Source organism: Coenobita brevimanus, chromosome 51 (genome assembly GCF_032717465.1).
Source record: "Coenobita brevimanus isolate Jiangsu-jjx chromosome 51, ASM3271746v2, whole genome shotgun sequence".
Taxonomy (NCBI): domain Eukaryota; kingdom Metazoa; phylum Arthropoda; class Malacostraca; order Decapoda; family Coenobitidae; genus Coenobita; species Coenobita brevimanus.
Window position 1 is genome coordinate 27259525 of NC_137004.1, and position 23139 is coordinate 27282663.

At 42.5% G+C, this 23139-nt stretch overlaps 1 protein-coding gene across 1 annotated transcript in view; it reads left to right on the forward strand.

Annotated features, from left to right (window-relative positions):
* Positions 1-7879, forward strand: part of LOC145400094 (AH receptor-interacting protein-like) — a 48605-nt gene extending 40726 nt beyond the window's left edge. The window contains exon 6 of the mRNA XM_080272599.1: positions 7671-7879. Coding sequence (XP_080128725.1) covers positions 7671-7879 — 209 coding nt within the window. The remainder of the gene's footprint in view (positions 1-7670) is intronic.
* The last annotated feature ends 15260 nt before the right edge of the window (positions 7880-23139 follow it).

Consider the following 23139-nt stretch of genomic DNA (forward strand, 5'->3'; position numbering starts at 1 on the left):
TATATATAAATATATATATATATAAATATATACATATATAAATATATATATATATATAAATATATATATATATATACAGTATACATATATATATATATATATATATATATATATATATATATTTATATATATATATACAGTATACATATATATATGTAAGCCAAGAAACCATTTACAACGCTGGGTGGTAACCATATAACCAACTCATATGTGCTCCCTACGTGTCAGCAAGTGGGTTGGTGGAGGGTTAGTGCCCCTCCCCGTAAAACAAATAACTCAAAGTCAAATGGCCACCCCTTACGGGATTATGGCGTCTGGCAATAGATAGATAGATAGACATATATATATATATATATATATATATATATATATATAGATACATATAGCCGTGGCTCAGTGGGTTAGAGCGCTCCACTCTGACCGAAGGGTCGGAGGATCGAATCCACCCAAGGGTCATTGGTAGACATCAGGAAGGGCATCCAGTCATAAAATGCTACACGCTTCAATCCAAAAGTCCTCTAACAAGGGGCATCGCCTTAGCCCTTCGGGGATACCTGGCGTAAAACCAAAAATATATATATATATATATATATATATATATGTACATGGAGTAGATGGGAAGCTGTTGAATGCTGTGAAGAGTATGTACGATGGTGCGAAGGCTACAGTGCCTGTGGATGGTGAACTAAGTGAATTTTTCTCTTTGAAAGTTGGGTTGAAACAGGGATGTGTCATCTCTCCATGGTTGTTCAATCTGTACATGGATGGGATAATAAAAGAGGTACAAGGTAGGGTAGTGGATGTTGGAGTGGTCCTGGTGAGAGAGGGTAGTGTTTGGAAACTCCCTGTACTGTTGTTTGCAGATGATACTGTGTTGTTGAGTGAAGACGAAGGGGAGCTGCAAGGCTTGGTGGATGAGTTTGGGAGAGTGTGTAAGAAATGGAATCTAAAGGTGAATGTAGGGAAGAGTAAAGTGATGGTCTTTGAGAGAGGTGAAGACAGTGAATGTACAGCGAGGTTGGATGGTGAGGAATTGGAAAATGTGAGTACGTTTAAGTACTTGGGTAGTGTGATGAGTAAGGATGGAGGTTTGGAGGGTGAAGTACTTGAAAGGGTACAGCAGGGAAGAAAGGTTGCTGGTTCTTTGAAAGCAGTGATAAGAAACAGGGAAGTGAGCATGGAAGTGAAAAAGTTACTACATGACAGTATTGTGATACCAGCTCTAACGTATGGAAGTGAAGCTTGGACGTTGTTGGAAGGACACAAGTCAAGAGTGAGAGCAGTGGGAATGAGTTATTTAAGAGAGGAGCCTGTGGAGTCACATGGAGAGACAGGCTGACGAATGAAGATATAAAGGAGCGTTGTGGTGTGGATGTGGATGTGATAGGAAGCGTTATGAGGAACACACTGAGGTGGTTTGGCCATGTGGAGAGGATGGAGAATGAAAGACTGATGAAGAGAGTGTATGTGAGTGAGGTGGAGGGGGGAAGAGGGAGGGGGAGGCTGAGGATGAGATGGAGGGATGGGGTAGAGAGGTATATGAGAGAGGGGTGTGTGAGTTGGGAGCAGGGCAGTGAAATGGCGGGGGACAGGGCGACTTGGAGGCGATTTGTTTGTGGCCACCCCAAATTGGATTGAGGCATCTGGCAATAGATATATATATATATATATATATACACACACAGTCGGCGCAATGGAAGTCTGGACCCTCTAATTCCCACCATGTATTTGGTAGGGTCCAAGAAGTATTGTTGGAAAATTCCTGTAATTGGTGTTTTTTTTTTCTGGTGGTTTCTAGCAACTTTACAGGCTTACCACCACATGCTGTGACTCTGTGAGACTGTGAGTTTATGAGCTCAGTGCCAACCTGACTGTGGATGGGAAAGCACATTAGATATTCTTGTCCTGCCTGGCCTTTGTTAATTTCAAAGCTCTTGTTTTCACACCCTCCTCTGCCTTAGTGAATCATTGGAGATGGGTCATAAGACACTACCTGATGTAGAAAAAGCCCGAATTTTAACTATGAGAGAGGAAAATGTAAAAATTAAGGAGAGGCTTCAGTGCAGCAATACGGCTGTGGATCTTGAAGTCTGTATGAAGTCGATGCTGTATGGTTCTTTCAGACACATCTTTCAGTGTGGGTACATATCTTTCAGTTGTCTAGCAGTCAAACGTGGGTCTTTTATCACAGCTTGCTTCAGTAACCTGTCTGTAGTTGGTGATGTCTTCCTTTTAGGTCCTAGCCTGTCTTTATGTTGGGGAATTGTGTTTTTTAGCAGGTGGCGGGCAGCAGCAAGGAGTGACATAACGGTAGATTTTCCTCACCCAGTTCGAATACAAATATCCTTAATTTTTACATTTTCCTCTCTCATAGTTAAAATTCGGGCTTTTTCTACATCAGTTAGTGGCTTGGGACCCATCTCCAATGATTCACTAAGGCAGAGGAGGGTGTGAAAACGAGAGCTTTGAAATTAACAAAGGCCAGGCAGGACAAGAAAATCTGACGTGCTTTCCCATCCAAAGTCAGGCAGGCATTGAGCTCATAAACTCACAGCACGTGGTGGTAAGCCTGTAAAGTCGCTAGAAACCACCAGAGAAAAATCCACGAACTAAGGAATTTTCCTACAATATTTCTTGGACCCCACCAAATATATGGTGCAAATTAGAGGGTCCAGACTTCCATTGTGCTGACTGTATGTATGTATGTATATATATATATATATATATATATATATATAAATATTTAAAATGTGAGACTATGGTGTGGCATGAAAATGAAAAGTAAGGAGTATGAGCAGTGGAGATGGAACTGTTGGGGAATGTATGTGGAGTGAAGAGAGTGGATAGGATAAGGAATGATATGATTTATGAAAGATATGGGGTGAGGTAGCGTGTGGACACCAGAGTCAAAGAGAGTATGTGTAGAATCTACACTGTAGATGATATGGTCATGTGGAGGGAATGGGTGTGAATACAGTAATGGTGAAATGAATATATCTGAGTTAGTTTGAAAGTGGAAAGAGGCATGGGAAGGCCAAGAAGGTGGATCTATCTATCTATAGTCAGACACCTTAATCCCATATGGGGGTGGCCAAGAAGGTGGTTAGATAGTGTAAATGAGTATGTGAGAAAGAGGTTTGGATGCTGATGAGGCTAGGGAAGTGGCAAGGGATTGAGCTGACTGGCTGGATTTTGTGCAGAGGAATATATGAACTGGGCTTGGTACCCCTTTTTACCTTGACAATTGTCAGATAGACTCTATCGAATAGTTGAACGTGAAGCTACGTGTGGAATAGATTGGAGCACCAGTCGAGCAGGGCAGTACTCCCGAGGTGGATGGAAAGCTGATGACAGGGAGTGCTGGAGCTCCCGTTTCATCAGCCCTCAGGACTAGTTCCTGACCATCCCCCTTTGCTGAACTTTTTCAGTGTCTCAGTTACACAGAGAGTAGGCCAGCATGCTCTCCAGTACAAATTTCTCTAACTATCTTCACCAAACTACATGCACAGTACACACTACACTTCCTATTCAAAATTCACAAAAATGGCGTCGATTAATCAAGCCTCGGAGTCCCCAGGGGGGGGGACCATAAATGCCCCCACCATCTGCCCCTCTCCCGGTGACGACTCGAGGTGCCTGGAACCACTGTCTGACTCTCTTCTTCTTCATTTCTGCAACATTCGCGGCCTTTCATCTAACTTTCGCTCTGTTGAGCACCACCTCTCCTCCTCTAAACCTCACCTTCTTTTTCTGACGGAGACTCAGCTGTCTGAGGCAACCGACAGCAAACCCTTTTCTGTATCCTCCTACTTTCTCTATACTCATTTCAAAGCCAAAGGTGGCTGTTGTGTATACATACGCAACGACTTATCTTGCTCTCGTGTTCCTGAACTTGATTCTTCTGAATTCTCCACACTCTGGCTTTGGCTTTCCTGTCATTCTCTGACTAAATATATCTGTGCTGTTTACTTATCCCCTAATTCTACTGACTATCAAAAATTCTTCGACTATCTTACTTCTACGATGGAACACATTCTGTCCATTTCTCCTTTCTCTGAAATCTCCATTCTTGGAGATTTCAATGTTCACCACCACCTTTGGCTCTCCTCTCCTTTCACGGATCCACCTGGTGAACAAGCCTACATCTTTTCTATCCTTAATGACCTAGAGCAGCTTGTACAGCACCCTACCCATATCCCTGACCGCCTTGGAGAGAGCTCCAACATACTTGACCTCTTCCTCACAACTAATCCTTCTGCTTACTCTGTTAATCTTTTCTCTCCGTTGGGCTCCTCCGATCACAACCTTATTACCTTAACCTGTCCTATCACTCCGGTACGGCCTGTGGACCCTCCAGGGAAACGTCGTCTGTGGCATTTTGGAGCCACGAACTGGGAGGCCCTCAGGCAGTACTTCTTTGATTTTCCCTGGAATGATTATTGCTTCCATGGCCGTGAGCCATCTGAGTGTGCCTTGCGCATTACGGAGGTTATTCTCTCGGGCATGGAAGCATACATTCCTTTCTCATATCCTTTGACTAACGCAAGAAAGCCTTGGTTTAATCACGCTTGTTCTAATGCTGTCCGCAACAAGGAGAGGGCCTACAAAAGGTACCGGAGCCAACCCACCCCTGAATCACATCATCTTTACGTTTCTGCCCGGAATCGTGCTAAGTCTGTTCTTCGCTCTACTAAAAATAATTTCATCCATACTAAATGCTCTCAACTCTCCAACTCGAATTCTTCCCGCTCCTTCTGGCACCTTGCCAAAAATCTTTCTAACAACTTTACCTCATCATCCTTCCCTCCTCTTTTCTACTCTGATGGTTCTGTAGCTATTTCTTCTACTGATAAAGCAGATCTCTTCGCACAGACTTTCTCCTCCAATTCCACCTTAGACGATTCCGGTGCTGTTCCTCCATCACTTCTCCCCTCTGACTTCCTCATGGCTGACATTAAAATTTCTTCAGTTGATGTATTTTCTGCCATCACTGGCCTCAGTACTAACAAGGCATATGGACCTGATGGGGTCCCTCCTGTTGTTCTCAAGAACTGTGCTTCTGTGCTTACACCCTGCCTAGGCAAACTCTTTCGCCTTTGTCTGTCAACTTGTACCTTTCCTTCTTGCTGGAAGTTTGCTCTCATTCAGCCAGTCCCAAAGAAGGGTGACCACTCCCAACCCTCCAACTATCGTCCAATTGCTTTAACGTCCTGTATTTCAAAAGTTTTCGAGTCAATTCTTAATAGAAAAATTTTAAGGCATCTTTCCTATCACAACCTTCTTTCCGATCGTCAGTATGGTTTCCGTCAGGGACGCTCCACTGGCGATCTTCTCACCTACCTTTCAGACTCCTGGTCATCCTCCTTTCGGGACTTCGGCGAAAGCTTTGCCATTGCACTTGACATCTCAAAGGCTTTCGATCGAGTCTGGCATAAATCTTTAATTTCCAAACTGCCCTCCTACGGTTTCTCTCCTTCTATCTGTGCCTTCATTGCTAGCTTCCTTTCTGGTCGTTCTATAGCCACTGTTGTAGACGGCCATCGTTCTTCTGCTAGATCTATCAACAGTGGTGTTCCTCAGGGCTCTGTCCTGTCACCAACTCTCTTCCTTTTATTCATCAGTGATCTTCTAAGCTGTACATCTAACCCTATCCACTCATACGCTGATGACTCCACCCTTCACCTTTCCATTCGGTTCCTGCAACGCCCATCTCAACAGTTACTTCAAGAAACAAGGGATGAGGCTATGGCACACCTAATGTCTGACTTGGCTCGTATCTCTGACTGGGGTAAAAATAATATGGTTGTCTTTAATGCATCTAAGACTCAGTTCTTACACCTATCAACCCGACAAAATCTTCCACAGGTATACCCATTAATGTTTAATAATATTCAGCTTAATCCTGCATCATCCTTGAACATGCTTGGGGTTTCATTTACTCGGGACTTATCTTGGAAAGATCATATTACATCTCTTGTAAAATCTGCTTCCAAAAGATTGGGTGTGCTAAGCCGACTCCGCTCTTTCTTTACCCCTGCACAATTGTTGTCTCTATACAGGGGTTTTATCCGCCCCTGTGTGGAGTACAACTCTCATGTGTGGGGAGGCTCCCCACACACAGCTCTTCTCAATAGGGTGGAGTCAAAGGCTTTTCGTCTCATTAACTATCCTCCTCTTACTGACTCCCTTCAACCTCTGTCTCTTCGCCGCACTGTTGCATCTTTATCTCTTTTCTATCGCTACTTTAATGGTCACTGCTCCTCTGAACTGTCTGCTTGCATTCCTCCACCTCTACGACGTGCGCGTGACACCCGTCTGGCAGCAAACTCTCATCCCTTTTCTGTCCAACTCTCTAATGCAAGAGTTAACCGTTACTCCCAGTCTTTCATTTATGCAACAGGTCAGCTCTGGAACTGTCTCCCTCTATCTGTATTTCCTGCTGCCTATGATCTCCAGTCTTTCAAATGCAGTGTGTCCAGGCATCTCAAAATGATCGGATCTTGAATTTGGCTCTCTATTGTATTTTGTTTTTCTCTTGGAGGGAACTGTTACTGCGGGCTCATGGCCTTTGATTCCTTCTTCCTTGCATTAAAAAAAAAAAAAAAAAAAAAAAAAAAAAAATCAGATGAAGGCAGGATTCTGGGGGTTGAATGGTGAGTGAATGACTTGTCCTTTCACTTGGCCACACTTTGGTTATGATCTCATTCTGTCAAGTTTTTCCTGGCTTTCTGGACCCTATCTCGCCCCACTATAGGGTGAGAAAAGAGATCAGAATGGTGGTGGTGGTGGTGGCGGCGGCAGCGGTGGCTGTGGCAGTTCTGCTGGTGCCACCACTGTCACTGCTGCTCTAATTTTTGCAACAGGGCACCTTTTGATAACTGTGTTTTCTGGAGCTACTTATCTTGAGTAAATAAAAAGCACAATGTAACACACATCAACTTTACTGAACCCTGTTTTAGCCAGCAAGATGGCTTGTGATTTGTTGAGGTTCTAGCTGTATTACGTAGATGAGTTCTGGGAACTCAAGACCCTTTGGCAGCAAATGCTGTTCATCAGTTGTGCTTGTTAGAGTTCCAGGCACTAAAACTGTAGAGGCCACTGAATTGGTAGGTTTTGGAATGCAACCCATATTACTATTTCAAAGGATTTAGTGCATTTTAATGCCCTTCTTCCTATTCAGTTACCCTCCTACATTCATGTTCTTTTTTGTTTCTGTAAAGGAAGTTTAGGGACAAATGAATGTCAGCAGAGACAAGAGACACGAGCCATAAACAAGAATACCAATCATAAGAACTCCCTTAGGTGCCGGGAGGTTCACAGAGGTGTTTTAGGCGTTTTAAGTGCCTGGTTGATGTATTGCAGCAATGATGTTTTTTTCTTTTCATCTGGAGCAGTTAGATCAGGGAGCCTAATCTAGGCATGGATAGTCTAGTTTTCCTACCTTTTTGTGAGCCAGTAAATGGAGGGATGTATTCCATTCCTTCTAGTTCTTGTCCCTGTTGAGATCAAAAAGTATGTCTCTGGGTCTCATCACTCAGTATGAACGTGATTTCCTGGCAGTTATTATTAAGCTCAGTTCGCTGATTGGAGGGGAAGATCTAATATTTAAGCATTACCAGCTTTTTCCATTTTGTACATGAGATTCTCTTAACATTACTACTTCCTCACAGATAATGTTAAAGCTCTGTTCCGAAGAGGCCGAGCACACTTGGAGGTATTCAACCCAAATGAGGCACGTGAGGATTTAGGCAAAGCTGCAAGTCTTGACCCATCCCTTGCTTCAGCCTGCTGTAAACTGTTGGCACGCTTGGCAGAGATGGAAGCTGAGAAAAAAACTCAGGATCGTACTGCATACAGCAAAATGTTTGGATCATCCTAACGACCAGCAGTATGTGAGGTGAAACTCATCAGTGTACCATGATTCCATACCATATTCTGCAGTTTTATTAATTTGATTTGGCAAATCAGATTTTTGATGCTGGATCAGTTCTTGTTGAGTCATGTGATTTCATTCTGATTTTTGGTTTTTGATGAAGGAGTTCGCAGATTAGTAGATAAAAGGAAAATGAATGACATGTTATTTCTGGAATGTAGCATCTTTTACCTTAATTGTGCCATATGTTTTCTTCCACTTACATGTATAATGCGGGTAGTACATAGCAAATACTTAAAACTATTTGTAGATATAATTTACATTAGATCTAAAGATTATGGAGACTGCACAATGCATATCATAACATCTGCACATGTATTTCTAGCTTCGGATATAGCAGTATTAACCTAATATTTTGAAGTAATAACATGCACCAACACATCTATTCAGTATACTGTATATATCTTTCTATCTATCTATTTCCAGACGCCTCAATCCCATTTGGGGTGGCCACAAACAAATCGCCTCCAAGTCGCCCTGTCCCCCGCCATTTCACTGCCCTGCTCCCAACTCACACCCCCCTCTCTCATATACCCCTCCACCCCATCCCTCCATTTCATCCTCGGCCTCCCCCTCCCTCTTCCCCCCTCCACCTCACTCGCATACACTCTCTTCGTCAGTCTTTCACCCTCCATCCTCTCCACATGGCCAAACCACCTCAGTGTGTTCCTCATAACGTTTCCTATCACATCCACATCCACACCACAACGCTTCTTTATATCCTCATTCTTCAGCCTGTCTCTCCATGTGACTCCACAGGCTCCTCTTAAATAACTCATTTCCACTGCTCTCACTCTGACTTGTGTCCTTCCAACAATGTCCAAGCTTCACTTCCATATGTTAGAGTTGGTATCACAATACTGTAATGTAGTAACTTTTTCACTTCCATGCTCACTTCCCTGTTTCGTATCACTGCTTTCAAAGAGCCAGCAACCTTTCTTCCCTGCTGTACCCTTTCAAGCACTTCATCCTCCAAACCTCCTTCCTTACTCATCACACTACCCAAGTACTTAAATGTACTTACATTTTCCAGTTCCTCACCATACAACCTTGCTGTACATTCACTGACTTCACCTCTCTCAAAGACCATCACTTTACTCTTCCCTACATTCACCTTTAGATTCCGTTGCTTACACACTCTCCCAAACTCATCCACCAAGCCTTGCAGGTCCCCTTCGTCTTCACTCAACAACACAGTATCATCTGCAAACAACAGTACAGGGAGTTTCCAAACACTATCCTCTCTCACCAGGGCCACTCCAACATCCACTACCCTACCTTGTACCTCTTTTATTACCCCATCCATGTACAGATTGAACAACCATGGAGACATGACACATTTCTATTTCAACCCAACTTTCAAAGAGAAAAATTCACTTAGTTCACCATCCACACGCACTGCAGCCTTCGCACCATCGTACATACTCTTCACAGCATTCAACAACTTCCCATCTACTCCATATATTCTTAACACTTTCCACAATCCTTGTCTATCCACCCTGTCATCTGCTTTCTCCAAATCCATGAAAGCTGCCTACAACTTCTTTCCCTTCTCTAGAAACTTTTCCACTAAAGATCTAAAAATCAATATCTGATCTACACAACCTCTTCCCTTCCTAAAGCCTCCCTGTTCTTCTCCAATTCCTCTGTTCTTTCTCTAACTCTGTCAATAAGTATCCTACCATACACTTTTCCTATTATACTAAGAAGACAAATGCCCTTATAATTACCACACACTTCTTTTTCCCCTTTTCCTTTGTACAAGGGAATAATTATACCTGACTTCCAATCCTCCGGGACTCTACCTGCCTCCCAGGCCAATCTGCACATCTTCCACATCCATTCTACTACTACCTCTCCCCTATACTTCAGCATTTCACCACACACTCCATCAACATGCAAGCATGTTGGAGCCTTTAAAAACGAAACGAAACGAATTTCTTCTTTCTAGGGCATCACCCTTCCCCTTGTAGACATTTACAATTACTGTACACTCTTCAGCTAATCTGGGACAACACACTCAGTTATAATCGTATTTATCAGGTCAGTTACTAACCTTGCTTCTGTATCTCCTGAGGCTTTCAGTGTTTCAACAGTCAACCCAGACACACCTGGTGCCTTCCCCACCTGCATTATTATTATTATTATTATTAGTATCATTATTATAATTACTGTATTATTATTAAATAATTATTATCGGGAGCAGTCTGTAGTATGGTACCAGCCTGTGAGGGCAGTACTGTACTCTCAAGGAAGGTGGAAAAGCTGGTGATAGGGAGAGCTGGAGCTCCCCCTTGACATTTTTCAGTGTCACTAACATAGAGGGTAGGCCAGCATACCCTGCCAAACATTTTTATAACTACCTGCTCTTCACTGCTATACATGCACTTTATGCATCATACCCCATACCCTACAATGACACAGGTTGGTGCCAGTAAGGGCATGCAGCCGGAAAAGGACATCTAGGGGTTAGAACGCCCAGTCAGAATGACATCCATGCATGGCTTTGTCCCCGAGAAGCAATTTTTTTTTTTTTTTTTTTAAACACCACCAAGGGATGTAGACATGTCATCTACCCTTACATGTATTGGACTAGGTTAGCCTAGCCACAGGATCCTACACCGTGAAAGAAGTATGATGAGATTGTATTTTTAATGATAATGATAATAGATATGTAAACTATTGTGTCCATCTAAGAAGAACAGTAGTAGTAGGTGTACAGTACAACCTTTCAGATCCAAAATGCCTAGGTCCAAAGGCATTATGCAAAATGGAACATTTTGGAAAGTGGAATCATAATGGCAGCTGTGAGAAATGAACTTGTGAAACAAATACTGTAGTCAAGGCAATTGAGAACAATAAGTAAACTGAAGCACTTGCATTAGTAACTTATTATCTGCTCTTAAACATGTCCACAAAAGAACTCAGTCTTCAGTTATACCTTGAATGTGTGAGGACATGATATCAACACCCCTCTATATTATGAAAAAATATTTTGGAAATTGGATGTTTGGATTTGGCAGGTTGTACTGAACCAGCAGTAGTAACCATAGGCTTATCTGAATGTGAATTTGGTGGACTGCTGGTGCCAAAACTGGTCTGGGGGAAAAAGAGGGTGGTGAGGGACATAATTTTGTATTACCTTGTACTGTAGTTAAGCCACATGATTATATCAGTCCCACCACACGAAGGAGTCCCTCTTAGCACCATGTGTACAGTAGGAAAGACTCCTTAGGCAGACTTGTGTTAAAGCGAACAAGTAATGATCAGAATACACATGCAGAGTTACTAAACAGTGGACACCAAACATAGCCCAAAGTCCTTTCACCCATCCATCTATCATCCAATCCTACATTGCCCAATAAGGAGCATAGGAGCCCGGGGCTAGGCAGTTGGTCCCGACATTTAAGATGAGAGTGACCAGCCTCACTCATCCCTGAGTGGCATTACATGAGCAATCAACCCCAACCACCCCTAGGATATAAACCTTAACTGGCTCAATCTGACTGGAGCACAATAATTACCCACTAAACCACCAGGCACCTGGTCCTTTCATATCATATATTAAGGCTACAACATGCTTGCATGCATTGTCCTTGGCCAATTAATGGTGGCTCTCCACACTTCTCAATGTCTGGAAGCCTCCCTATTCAGTCTCTTATCCCTGGAAGGATCACATTACTGGTATAAAATATCAATGCTGCAATTGTACAGTGTACAGTACTATGATGTTAGAATATGTTATGATGAATATTTGTATGTGTAAATGAGCAGTTAGGCTGTTTGCACCATGTTCTTCAACTAACTAATTCAGTGCACTGGGGGACACTAGTGCATACGAGATTTCTTGGCATCTCTTCCTTACTCATTTACTTTACATATTGCTAGCAGCCATGGCTCAGTGCGTTAGAACGCTCCGCACTGACCGAAGGGTTGGAGGATCGAATCCTCCCAAGGGTCATTGGTAGACATCAGGAAGGGCATCCGGTCATAAAATGCTACATGCTCCAGTCCAAAAGTCCTCTACCCAGGGGCAACGCCTTAGCCCTTCGGGGATACCTGGCGTAAAACCAAATTATTATATTATTATTTTTTATTATAGCACAGTCTCTCTATCTGTCTATTGCCAGACACCATAATCCCTTAAGGGGTGGCCATTTGACTTTGAGTTATTTGTTTTAAGGGGAGGGGCACTAACCCTCCACCAACCCACTTGTTCACACGTAGGGAGCACGCATGGTTTGGTTATATGGTCACCACCCAGCATTGTAAATGGTTTCTTGGCTTACAGGAAACAATTTGGCTTGTCACTCAATGTAAAGCCACCTGTAAAGGAAAGAAAAGCAATAAGAAGTGACAGGAAAGATGGGAGAAATAGGAAGAGAGGAGGGGAGGCACAGAAAAAGAATGATAAAGGCTAAGGAAGAAGTAGGCAGCACTACATCAAGTGAGTGAATGATGGTACAGTACATATAAACATTCTTATGTATATTTTATATATATTTTTTTTTTCCACATAAAATTTATCAACTAATTTAAGAGGGTGTTAAGGTGTATAGGATAAATTGCTAAAGAAGAGGTGTTAGGAAATCTCCACAACCTTTATACTGTACTTGAAAGGTATATTCATTTGTAAAATTTACTATTTTATTTTTTCTTACTGCTTCCAAACTTTTTAATTCAGCTTAGAAGAATAGCCTGATGATGAAGGGGTTAGGTTGAGTTATAGGTTTTTGCATTGTATGGTGAAGTTAGGAGTTTGGATGCTTGAATGATTGTCCCATTGTACTGGGCATGATGTTGATAGTTAATAAGTGTTGTTCAGTTAGGTCTTAGTTATAGGTTTTTGTACTGTAAGGTGAAGCTAAGATTTTGAATGCCTGAATAATAGTTCCGTTCCACTAGACATCCACTTGGTAGTTCGTTAGGTGGTAGATGGTTGGAAACATTATCCCTGGTAGGTGCTACCATGTGAGTGGTGTGGGAACAGAATCCTGGTACCTGGCCTTGCACAACAATCCCAGATGGAGACCTCAGCCACAGTTACACAGTTGTCAGAGTACTTGATAAGACTGCTATACATGTATATCTCTTGTACAAAACTGAAATCTGTTCATTAGGGATAGGCTGGATTTGTTAATTGAACACGACACTCAGGCAGGAAACTCAACCAAATGTACGCATTTGTCGTAGTTTAGGCAGAGACAACAGTTAGGCATCAACTGAGTTGAAAAGGTTGAGAGATCTTTGTTAGGCTAGAGTAAACACACTATAGGAACTCAACCAAATTTATGCAGTTGTCATAGTTTGGGGAGAGACAACATTCAAGCATCAACTGAGCTGAAAAGGATTAGGGATCTTTGTTATGTTAAACACATTACAGTGCATGTATACTGTAGATGCCATCAACAGGTTGCATGTGGATGCATAGCCAAGTCCCTCAAAATGATAAAAGCAAATGTAATACTGTTGATAGTTCTCCTAGTTTTGTACTTTTATTATTAATTTTATTATTAATGCAGCCCACCTTATCTATTAGGTGGAAATTATAGTGAGGATGTATATGGTGATGATGATGATGACAACAGCTCACATACTTGTGTGATAGTTTCAATTTCCTTGGTTCTGGATCCTACCTTGCTTCTGTGTGGGAATTAGGGTTGGGATGATAATCATGAATATTTTGTGCTGGTCTTTTGCCAAATCTTTTTTAATTATTCACTAATTGTTAACCCTATGTACATTTTCTGCACAGATGTCAGATATTTATTGGGAACCATATATGCTGGGAGGGGTTGGGGGTCAGGAAGAGTGAGCCTAGATGTGGTTTTATTAAAATTTTACACCACATGACATATGTACTAATGTTTAAGTAATATCAAAGCAATGTTTATGCAGTCAGAGCCATATTATTAAAACTGAAAGTACAGAAGGATCAGAAAACCCAAAATTTGTGTGAGTGATGGGGTATCTGCTGGAGAAAGGGCAGCCTGATGGCAGAGGACAGGGTGACATGAAGGCAGTTCATGTGTGGCCACCCCTTCTGGGATTAAGGTATCTGGCCATAAATAGACATGTACAGTATAGAACACCTGTACTTGTTAGATTAATCAACTTGCAGCCCACATTACAGAGTGTAGTCAGCATTAGTACAGAAGGATCGGATATGTTATGTCACCATGACATGACTTGGAAATTATCATTTGATGATCCTTATCCATAACATTGCACTCTTAGTTTTAATAATATGGCCATAAATCCTCTTTATAAGTCTGGGATGCATGCAGGCAAATTTCTGCTTTAAGTGAAGTACCTTAGAGATGTGTTAGATTCATGAGGAGGGCTAAAAAGCCAAAGGCAAATCTAAAACAACAGAACAAAGCAACTTTATGAAGAATGACAAGCAATTTTAACAGGAAAAAAGGTGTTATTTATCAGCAGTGTATTTTGAAAGTTTTCAAGGAAACAAAATTGGTGCATCAGTCTGTTTCATGACAGTAAAAAAAAAAAAAAATCTTATGCAGTCCTTTAGTACCCCTTCAGAAGCGTAGGAGTACGAGGCTAGTGTTTTCAGTCCGGACATTTAATGGCAGAGTGACCATTGGTTCATGTATATCTGATCTGATCTTGTTTCTCCTGATTTACAGTATGAGTTGAATGGAAAAGTTTGTTATTTTCAAACATTGCTGCCTGATATGGGAAAAGTTCTGATAATTTAGCGTGATCCTTGACTTATGAGAGGACTGGCTAAATGTATGATACAGTATAAAAAAATTGTACAGTATATACTTTCAGATGGATTTATGATCAGTTTTCTGCCATAGCTGTGATTTCTTTTTTTCAAGTTGGATGAGGAGAAGAGAGAACTGAATTTAACCCATGTCTCTTAGTTATGAGATGAAATTGATCCTAAGGCTGTTGTGAATCCCTCATAAGATTTATAGCCCTTAACCCCATGTACCCCATAAGAATTAAAGTAAGTTGGAATTGGTTAAACTGAGGTAATATTGAGCTGGTTAAATTAAATGTTATATGTAGTAAGTTAAGTCTAGTAGGTTCAACTAAGTACAGTAAGTTGAGTGTTGTAGGTTAAAGTAAATAAGTTAGAATGAGTATATTAATTCTATTATGTTAAATCAAGTAGAGTTCATTAAGCCACTGTGATTCAGAAGATCAGATCTGCCAGGCATTGGCTTTGAGACTTGACCCATCAGAGTGAGGGTCCCATCATACTGAAGGAGTTAAATAAATCATGGACCCCGTTCCCTGTGGCCACAAGAGAATTTTCTCATAAGCCCTTCAGAATTACTGTATTATGTAGCCTATATCAATTTTCAGAAGTTTTGACATTTTTGAGGCAATCATTCTACCTCCTGACTGTATTTCACTTACTGTTCAATTTTAAGGTCTTTTAGTAATGTCTTTTATGTAACATTTCTTCATGCTGCTGTTTCCTTTTTATTGCCATTTCTTCTTGATTCCATTTCATTATATAATTCAGTGTCATGGCCTGTATTACTTGGCGATCGGAGTTTGTTATGTAGTTCATTTTTTTTTGGGCCATGGCATAATTTAATAATGGTAGATTAAATATAATATTGGCCATCATTTTCCTGAAAATCTTGCACCTCAAAATTTGCCAATGAACCCCTGCATAAAACTTCCAGCATTTAATCAGATAATCATAGTACTGTATGAGTTACTAATATTCATGAAATTCACCCTGTTTTACCTCAAAGCGTATGTGTGGTTGATATGACCCTTCTGGCTCAATAGTCGATATGGAGAGGAGAAGGTTTTATTGTAGGAGGCGATTTGTTTGTGGCCACCCCAAACGGGATTGAGGCATCTGGCAATAGATAGATAGATAGATAGAATATAGCCAGCTCTATTGCCTGGTGATATTGGTGCCACCATGTGAAGGCATCCCTCTCCAGTATCAACCAGAACCTAATTCTCAATACAAAGAGAGGTGAGGTATGATTCAGCAACAGGTAAGAAAAAATAAATAAATGAAAATGAAAAAAGGCCTATCAACAGTACATCATGGTTAGTGAAATGGCCCACACATATACATTCAGATGGTTGTAATTACATAACTTGTTTTAATATGAGGGACCTGGGTCACTCATACAATTCAAATACCAGTTTGTGGTTGCTTAGAATGAGCCCTAGTTGTAAGGAAGGAGTAAGTCTTCTGGGTTACCATTCATACTGACACCCAGTCTAACAACAATTGGCCATCAGCTCAATTACAAGAGATTAGGAATTTATGTTAGGATAGAATTAATGCTCTGTAGGCAATTTTGATCACCTTAGGAGTTCCCTTCACACAGAGTCTCTTCATATGATATCTCCTTGGTTACTAGTCTTATCATCTGTGCAGTCTTGCCACACTTGCCATCAACTACTGTGAAAGGGTTGGAGATCTCCCAGGCTAGAAAAAATAACTTGTAGACAGTTTTAATAATCTTCAGGGACCCCATTAGCCATTGTTTCCTCTGGTAGAACTAGGCCAGTAATCAAGTTTAATCTCCTTTGGAAGAGCCTCCAAGTAGTAAAGAAGTTGATCAAGGCTTTAGCCACTCCAGTTCATGTACTCTTTCCTAAGCTGAATGATATTACTTAGAATTAACAGGATTAAAATACAATACCAGATGCAGACCTATGGATTAAGTATTTTATTTCAATTTTTTCCCCTTCATTCTTTCCTCGTCTTTCTGCCTACAGGTGACTTTACACTCCCAATGCTGTCTTGCATTCCTTCATTCTTTCCTCTTCCTTCTGCCTGTGGGTGACTTTACACTGAGTGACAAGCCAAGTGGTTTCCTGTACACCAGGAAACCATAAGCCGGTGAAGGTTCATATCCAAGGGATGATTGGGGTTTATTGCTCACGTAATGCCTCTCAGGGATGAGTGAGGTTGGTCTCTCATCTTAAATGTCAGGACCAACTGCCTAGCCCCGGGCTCCTACATGCCTCATGGGGCAACGTAGGATTGGATGATGGATGGATGGATGGATTTCAGTTTTAACCACACACTTGAAAGATGAACTGATTTTATTCATGCTTCCTTCAGATGATATTCAGCATGGGAAAGACTTTGAACTGGAGGGGTTATATCGTATCATTTATGAAGGTTCCAACATGCTTGCATGCATTGGCTTTGGTCACCTAATGGCGACTTTCCATGCTGCTCGATTGCAGTAGCTCAGTAGTAGCGCTTGCTCTTCACAACCATAAAGTTGACAGTTCGAGCCCCCACCAGGGTAGCGTATACGAGGTCTCTCCTTGCCATTCAGAGCTATGTGATCCATTGGTCCTAGCTGGTTGGGATTAGTCCTCTGGCAACCTCTGTGATCAGCCTCCTATCCCTGATGTCACACTCTATGACCTTGTTCCAAGCCATTTTCTGTGTCCAGTTGCCATCCTCTATCCTTTCAACATGCCCCGTCATTCAATCTACCCCTTCATATTACAGCACCAATACATTACTCTTCAGTCCTGTTCTTCCTCCATTAATCCCTTTAATACAGTACTATATGTCTGTCTCAAGTTAGATATGATGGTCTGGTGGTAGAAATAGATAGTAAAATGAGAATATAACTACATCTTTTGGATTACAGGGCAGAAACTGCTCCAATGATTAGCCTTTATTCTTGCTAATTTAAGACTGTTATTCAGCTTGGGTAAGACTTTTCAAACTGGAAGGGTCACATTACAACCTTCAGGAACCTGTTCAGTAGGAAAGTAATTAAAGGTTGATAGGAGAGCTTTTGGACTGAAGGAGTTAGGGACAGGCTTCATTAAGCCATTCTTGTTACCTTTAAACTATGTTAATCAGCATAGGAGAGACTTTTCAAACTTAAGAGTCCCATATGACATTCTTTAACATGTGTAGGAGAGACACTGGATAAAGCCTGATTGGAGATATAGTATATTGAACTGGAAGGACTGCATACCTTACATCCTTCATTAACCATTGCTGCTACCTTTAAATAAGAATTATCATACTGAAGGTAATTACTAGCAGCCTTCATTAACATATTACTGTACTGTAATTAGGAGAGAGGTTTCATAAGTTGATTGGAAGTCAGGAGACAGCAGGAATATACCATTACTGTTGAGGGGGATGAATTTGTGTGTAGGCTATGATATAGGAAGCATATCTCAGAATATGGATGTACAAGGTTAATCATATCTTGTATAGTACTTACACTTTCAGATTTGATAGCGTTTCCTTTTGTAATCTTTCCTGAATGATGCAATCAGTTCATGATTACACATTATATAATCTCAGACTTCATCTATGTCATTGTAGTTGGCTCACCTTGACAAATTTTAGTCCTTCTGCTGCTTAGTTCCTGTATCTAAGTGGCAGAATAAGACAGTATTATGGTTTTGTATCCTCCCCATAGGTCTTCATTGTGATTTGCATGATAATCTAGTCTTTATCTCTAGAAACAGCTCAGCATTCAAGGTGGAGAGATGCCAGGTTTTTGTCAGTTTAGGGTGGACATGTAGTCTATATGGTTTGTCTTTATTGTTTTATGTATTCATTATTATTATTTTTTTTTTTACTGTGGATCAAATTTAGCGATTCATCTCTTCCGTTTATAAATCGGTACAACAGATAGGCTTTCATTCTCCGAGTTCTCACAGAAGGTACGACCACAGAGTACTGTACTGTCTTCCTGTGCAGTGTATATTTTGTCATTTGTACTCTCATTATAAGTTTCATTAAAGAAATTGTATCATATGTTTAGTTTCTGTGTCACTCAGTGTGTTAGTTTATGTAATATATGGTTAATCGTTTAAGTCCTGCCGTTGGATAGCAGTCTAAGTTGCAGTTTTTACTTTCTCCCTTTATATAAGTAGCAACTGCTCTATATTCTTTCCATAGCACTTGTTCATGATTAGCATTAAACTGCAGGCTTAGGTATTCCAAGTAGCTCAGGAAATTTCGAGATATCTCCTCCTAAAGCGACATTAATAGGTACATGAAAATTTAGTTAAGTCTATGCATGTTGTCCAATTTCCCATTTTTTGTAACGTAAAGAAATAAAATACAGTAGAAGTTTTAGCCGCTATCCCTGTGGGGCCGCAGTGGCAGGGTCAGCATGGTGCTGGCTTGCTAATAAGGAAGACCCGGGTTCAAGTCCCGGTGTGATAGAGGTTTCTTTAAAATGTGGCTGAGGGAAGTTTGCGTAGCAGGCTTTCCTTAAAACCACAAGGCCCCATACTTACAGTTCAGCTCACACACACCAAGACACACTTAAACACACTACACACACACTACTACATACACACCTTAAGATATACACACACACACAAGACACGTACACAGCCACCTTCACAGTAGATACACCACACACACAAGACACGTACATAGCCACCTTCACACAGTAGACATACCACACACACACAGGGTAGGACAGACACACACACACACAGAGGGTAGGACAGACACACCACAGGCAGACAGAGAGGGGTATATGCAAAACACAGGGAGTGAGAGAGGAGGGGGTTTTATTAAAAAGTCCGATTTTGGTATACCTCCTGTGGCAAAATTGATATAGCCCCCCCTTTAATATTTTTTGGATATTTTCATTTAGTGCCCCCCAGGCCCCAGACCCACTCGGCTGAACCAAAGTGTCTGGCGTCAGCTGGAACATGATATACCAGAGTTATGCCGGTCATGCGGGGGTTAATGGTGAGTGTAGTAACTGTCAGGCTCCTATGACTCACTCAGCTGAACAAAATCGTCTGTCAGCTGGAATGGAATACTAGAGTTGTCCCAAGCACCAGAGGGTTAAGAATCTTAACCCCCTGAGTAATGCTCGGGACAAGCATCACTCAGGGGGTTAAGATTCTTAACCCTCTGGTGCTTGGGACAACTCTAGTGCCCCATTTCAGCTGACTCAGACGATTTTATTCGACTGAGTCATAGGAGCCTGACTGTCAATACCATCACCATTAACCCCCTCACGACCGACATAACTCTAGCATCATGTTCCAGCTGACGCCAGACAATTTGGTTCAGCCGAGAGAGGATCCTAGGATCCTGAGAGACACTATAACATCACAAACAAAATACAAAATGCCTTCCCTCCATCTTGAACGTACTATAATTCATTTACATTAAGTAAGCTCGTATTTTCGTATTTTTGCAGCTTATTTCATGTATCTTAGTTAAAAGAAAAAAATACTATGAGCCGGTGAATAAAACCAACACTTGTAGACGAAGAATATAATTACCAAACAGTTTCGGTGGACACTGCCACCATCTTCAGTGGTCAAGATAGTGAGAGGGAGTGACATACTGACCATACAAGGGTTCCTTTTTATGCGTGTGTGTGTGGAAGGGTGGGGTAAAGGTGAGGTGGGGTGGGGTAGATTGTAAGCGGGTATTAACCCAAGTGGGATTTTGAGGGGGGACGTTACCGGACAGGTCAGGTGTAATTCCTATCTGACCTTACCTGTGTCGTAGCAGGAAGGGAGATGTCTCTTCCTGCTATGACACAGGTAAGGTCAGATAGGAATTACACCTGACCTGTCCGGTAATGTCCCCCCCAAAATCCCCCTTGGGTTAATCCCCGCTTACAATCTACCCCACCCCACCTCACCTTTACCCCACCCTTTCACACACACACAGGCATAAAAAGGAACCCTTGTATAGTCAGTATGTCAACTCCCTCTCACTATCTTGACCACTGAAGATGGTGGCAGTGTCCACCGAAACTGTTTGGTATTTATATTCTTCGTCTACAAGTGTGGGTTTTATTCACCGTCTTTGATTATCACGCAAGAGTGATTCATCCAGCCAATACTACGAGCTCTGTATCTTTTCATAGCCCTTCTTCGTGACTAGCATCGCATTCTAGTTATCTATAGTTACAACTGAGCATTCAAGTTGGAGGGATCACAACTTTAAGCAATTACAGTAAACAAACAAACAAAAAGCAAGTGTCGTCCTCTTGACCTCTCGTCTTCGCAGGAATGCAGCGGTGGCGCCATCTTGTGCGTGGAATGCGTGAAGTGCAGGCTCTTGAGTGGAAGGAGCACGGAGCCACGGGAGACTTAATAATATTCGCTAGTCAGCCAGTCTAGAACCCTGGGACATTTGCCTGAAATAATAATAATAATAATAATAATAATAATAGAAATAACAACAAAACCAGTCATATACATAATTCAATATCTTAGTCACTCGATCTGTTCATTCCGCCCCTTCAGTACGAGGACGCATTTCTGTAAGCTATTTTTTCTAACATGGGAGGTTCGATACGTTTGATTAAGCCTATCCATAAGACTCCTAAAGCTGAGTAAATGCCCCTGAAAGTTGCAAAATATAAAATATAAAACGTCTATATGATATAAAAACCTTTGTTCACCTCCGGGACTCGATCTGTGGCGCCTAGAACAAGTGCTGACGTCATGTTTACACTTTGCTACCTTTAGACGATTTCCTGGAGCTTAAAGAAACCCTCTCGGGATGATGATGGGACAGACACAATAACCCCTTCAGACAGGGAATGACTTAGTTACTTTGTTCTAGGTAACCGGACGATTTTATTCAGCTTAGGAGATCCCCTCGTAGTGAAGGGGTTGACGGTGACTCTAACCCCTCCAGTACGAAATTTCTCTCCAGAGTTGAAGAAAATCGTCTGGAGGAAAAAAGGTGAAAATCGAAAAAAGTGTTAATGTGGCGCGGTGTTGCTCCCGTAGTAGGGAAAAGCTACACGTACGATAGCAGGGGCTCTTTTCCCTGGTACATACTCTGGCCGTAGCCGGGAGCTGATCTTTCCGACCAGAAGCAACTGAAGGGCGTACAAGGCCGCTCCTTCCCCGCCACATATAGAGACTGTCGGCGCGGTGTTGCTCCTGTAGGGAAGAACAGCAGGAGAGGGATGCACTGGGGCAACTCTCTCTCTGGGGTGTACTAAGGCCGGAGCCTGGGTCGCCTTACCCTCGTACACTTTATTAGGCCATAGTCTTGGGCCTCCTGCCCTAGAGGGTGTAACAATTGCCGTCAATACGGTGTTACCTGGGACTGAAACTAGTTCAGTCCCACCCCTTTTCTGAGTCCGGCGTAGGAGGCGGAGAAGGTGGGGGGTCCCTCGGATTCTGACAGGTGGGCGGTCGTGGTGGCGCTATAGCACCCTCTCAATTTTCGTCTCTGGTTATGGTGGTACGGTGGTGGTGGTTGTTTCCGCGGCGGTGAAGGTGGGAGTTGGTGATGGGTGGTGTGGTGCAGTGTTGGTGGTGGGCGTAGCGGGCGGTGATTGAGAGTGGTGGGTTGGAGGAGGTGGGGTAGCCGGAGGAGATGCAGGCGGAGGTGAGGTTGGTGAAGGATCAGAATCGGAGGAAGGTGGTGGTGGGTCAGGTAAGGGTGAAGTGGGGGAAGGGGTTTGTGGGTATGGTGAGGTTGAGGGTGGGGTGGGGGAGGTGAGCGAGGAAAGAGAGGCAGGTGAGAGTGTGGAGGAGGATGGTGTGATAGGGAAGGCGAATGAGTTGGCTGTGTTGGCGAGAAAAATGAGTGGCGGGGAAGTGATGGTGGCGGGTGGTGTGGGGTGGTAGGTGGGAGGGAGTAGACAGGAGGAGGCGGTTTTGGGAAGTAGGTTAGAGGAAGATGAGGTAAGGGTTCTAGGAGGTCTGTGAAGGGGGAGGCAGGCTTTGTGTTGGGGAGGAAGAGGAAGGGAGGAGGCGGTAGTAGTGGAGAAAGTGGTGTGTGAGGTGGGAAGGTTAGGAATAGGGGTAGGAATAGGGGAGGGCAAAATAGAAGAGATAGTGAGAGGAAAGGAAAAGGAAAGATGACGTTTCCCCCTGTCGTGGACTGGGGGAGATGTGAGGTGGCCCTCGTCATTACGGTGGGATGCGGGGGCAGTGGGGGGGCGCCTTCTGTGCCTTCCTCGTCTTGCATTCCTGCTTTGAGGCTTGCGGCAATCCGCGTATGGTGGGGAGGCTTGTAAGCGCTCTTGTGTTGTTTTGCTGCGCCGGGCAACTTTTAGCTGTTCACGAATGTCGTGGATTGGGCTCTCAGGGCAGCAAGGAGAAAATTCCCACGGATTTACAGGGATGAGATCCGTGGGGAATTGCTTGATGTTCCCGATGCGTTTGGGGGAGGAGTGGACGGCTAGAAGGCGCCTTATTAGGTTGATTTCTTTATCCAGGTCTCCCGTCGGTTCATGTATTATGAAGTGGTT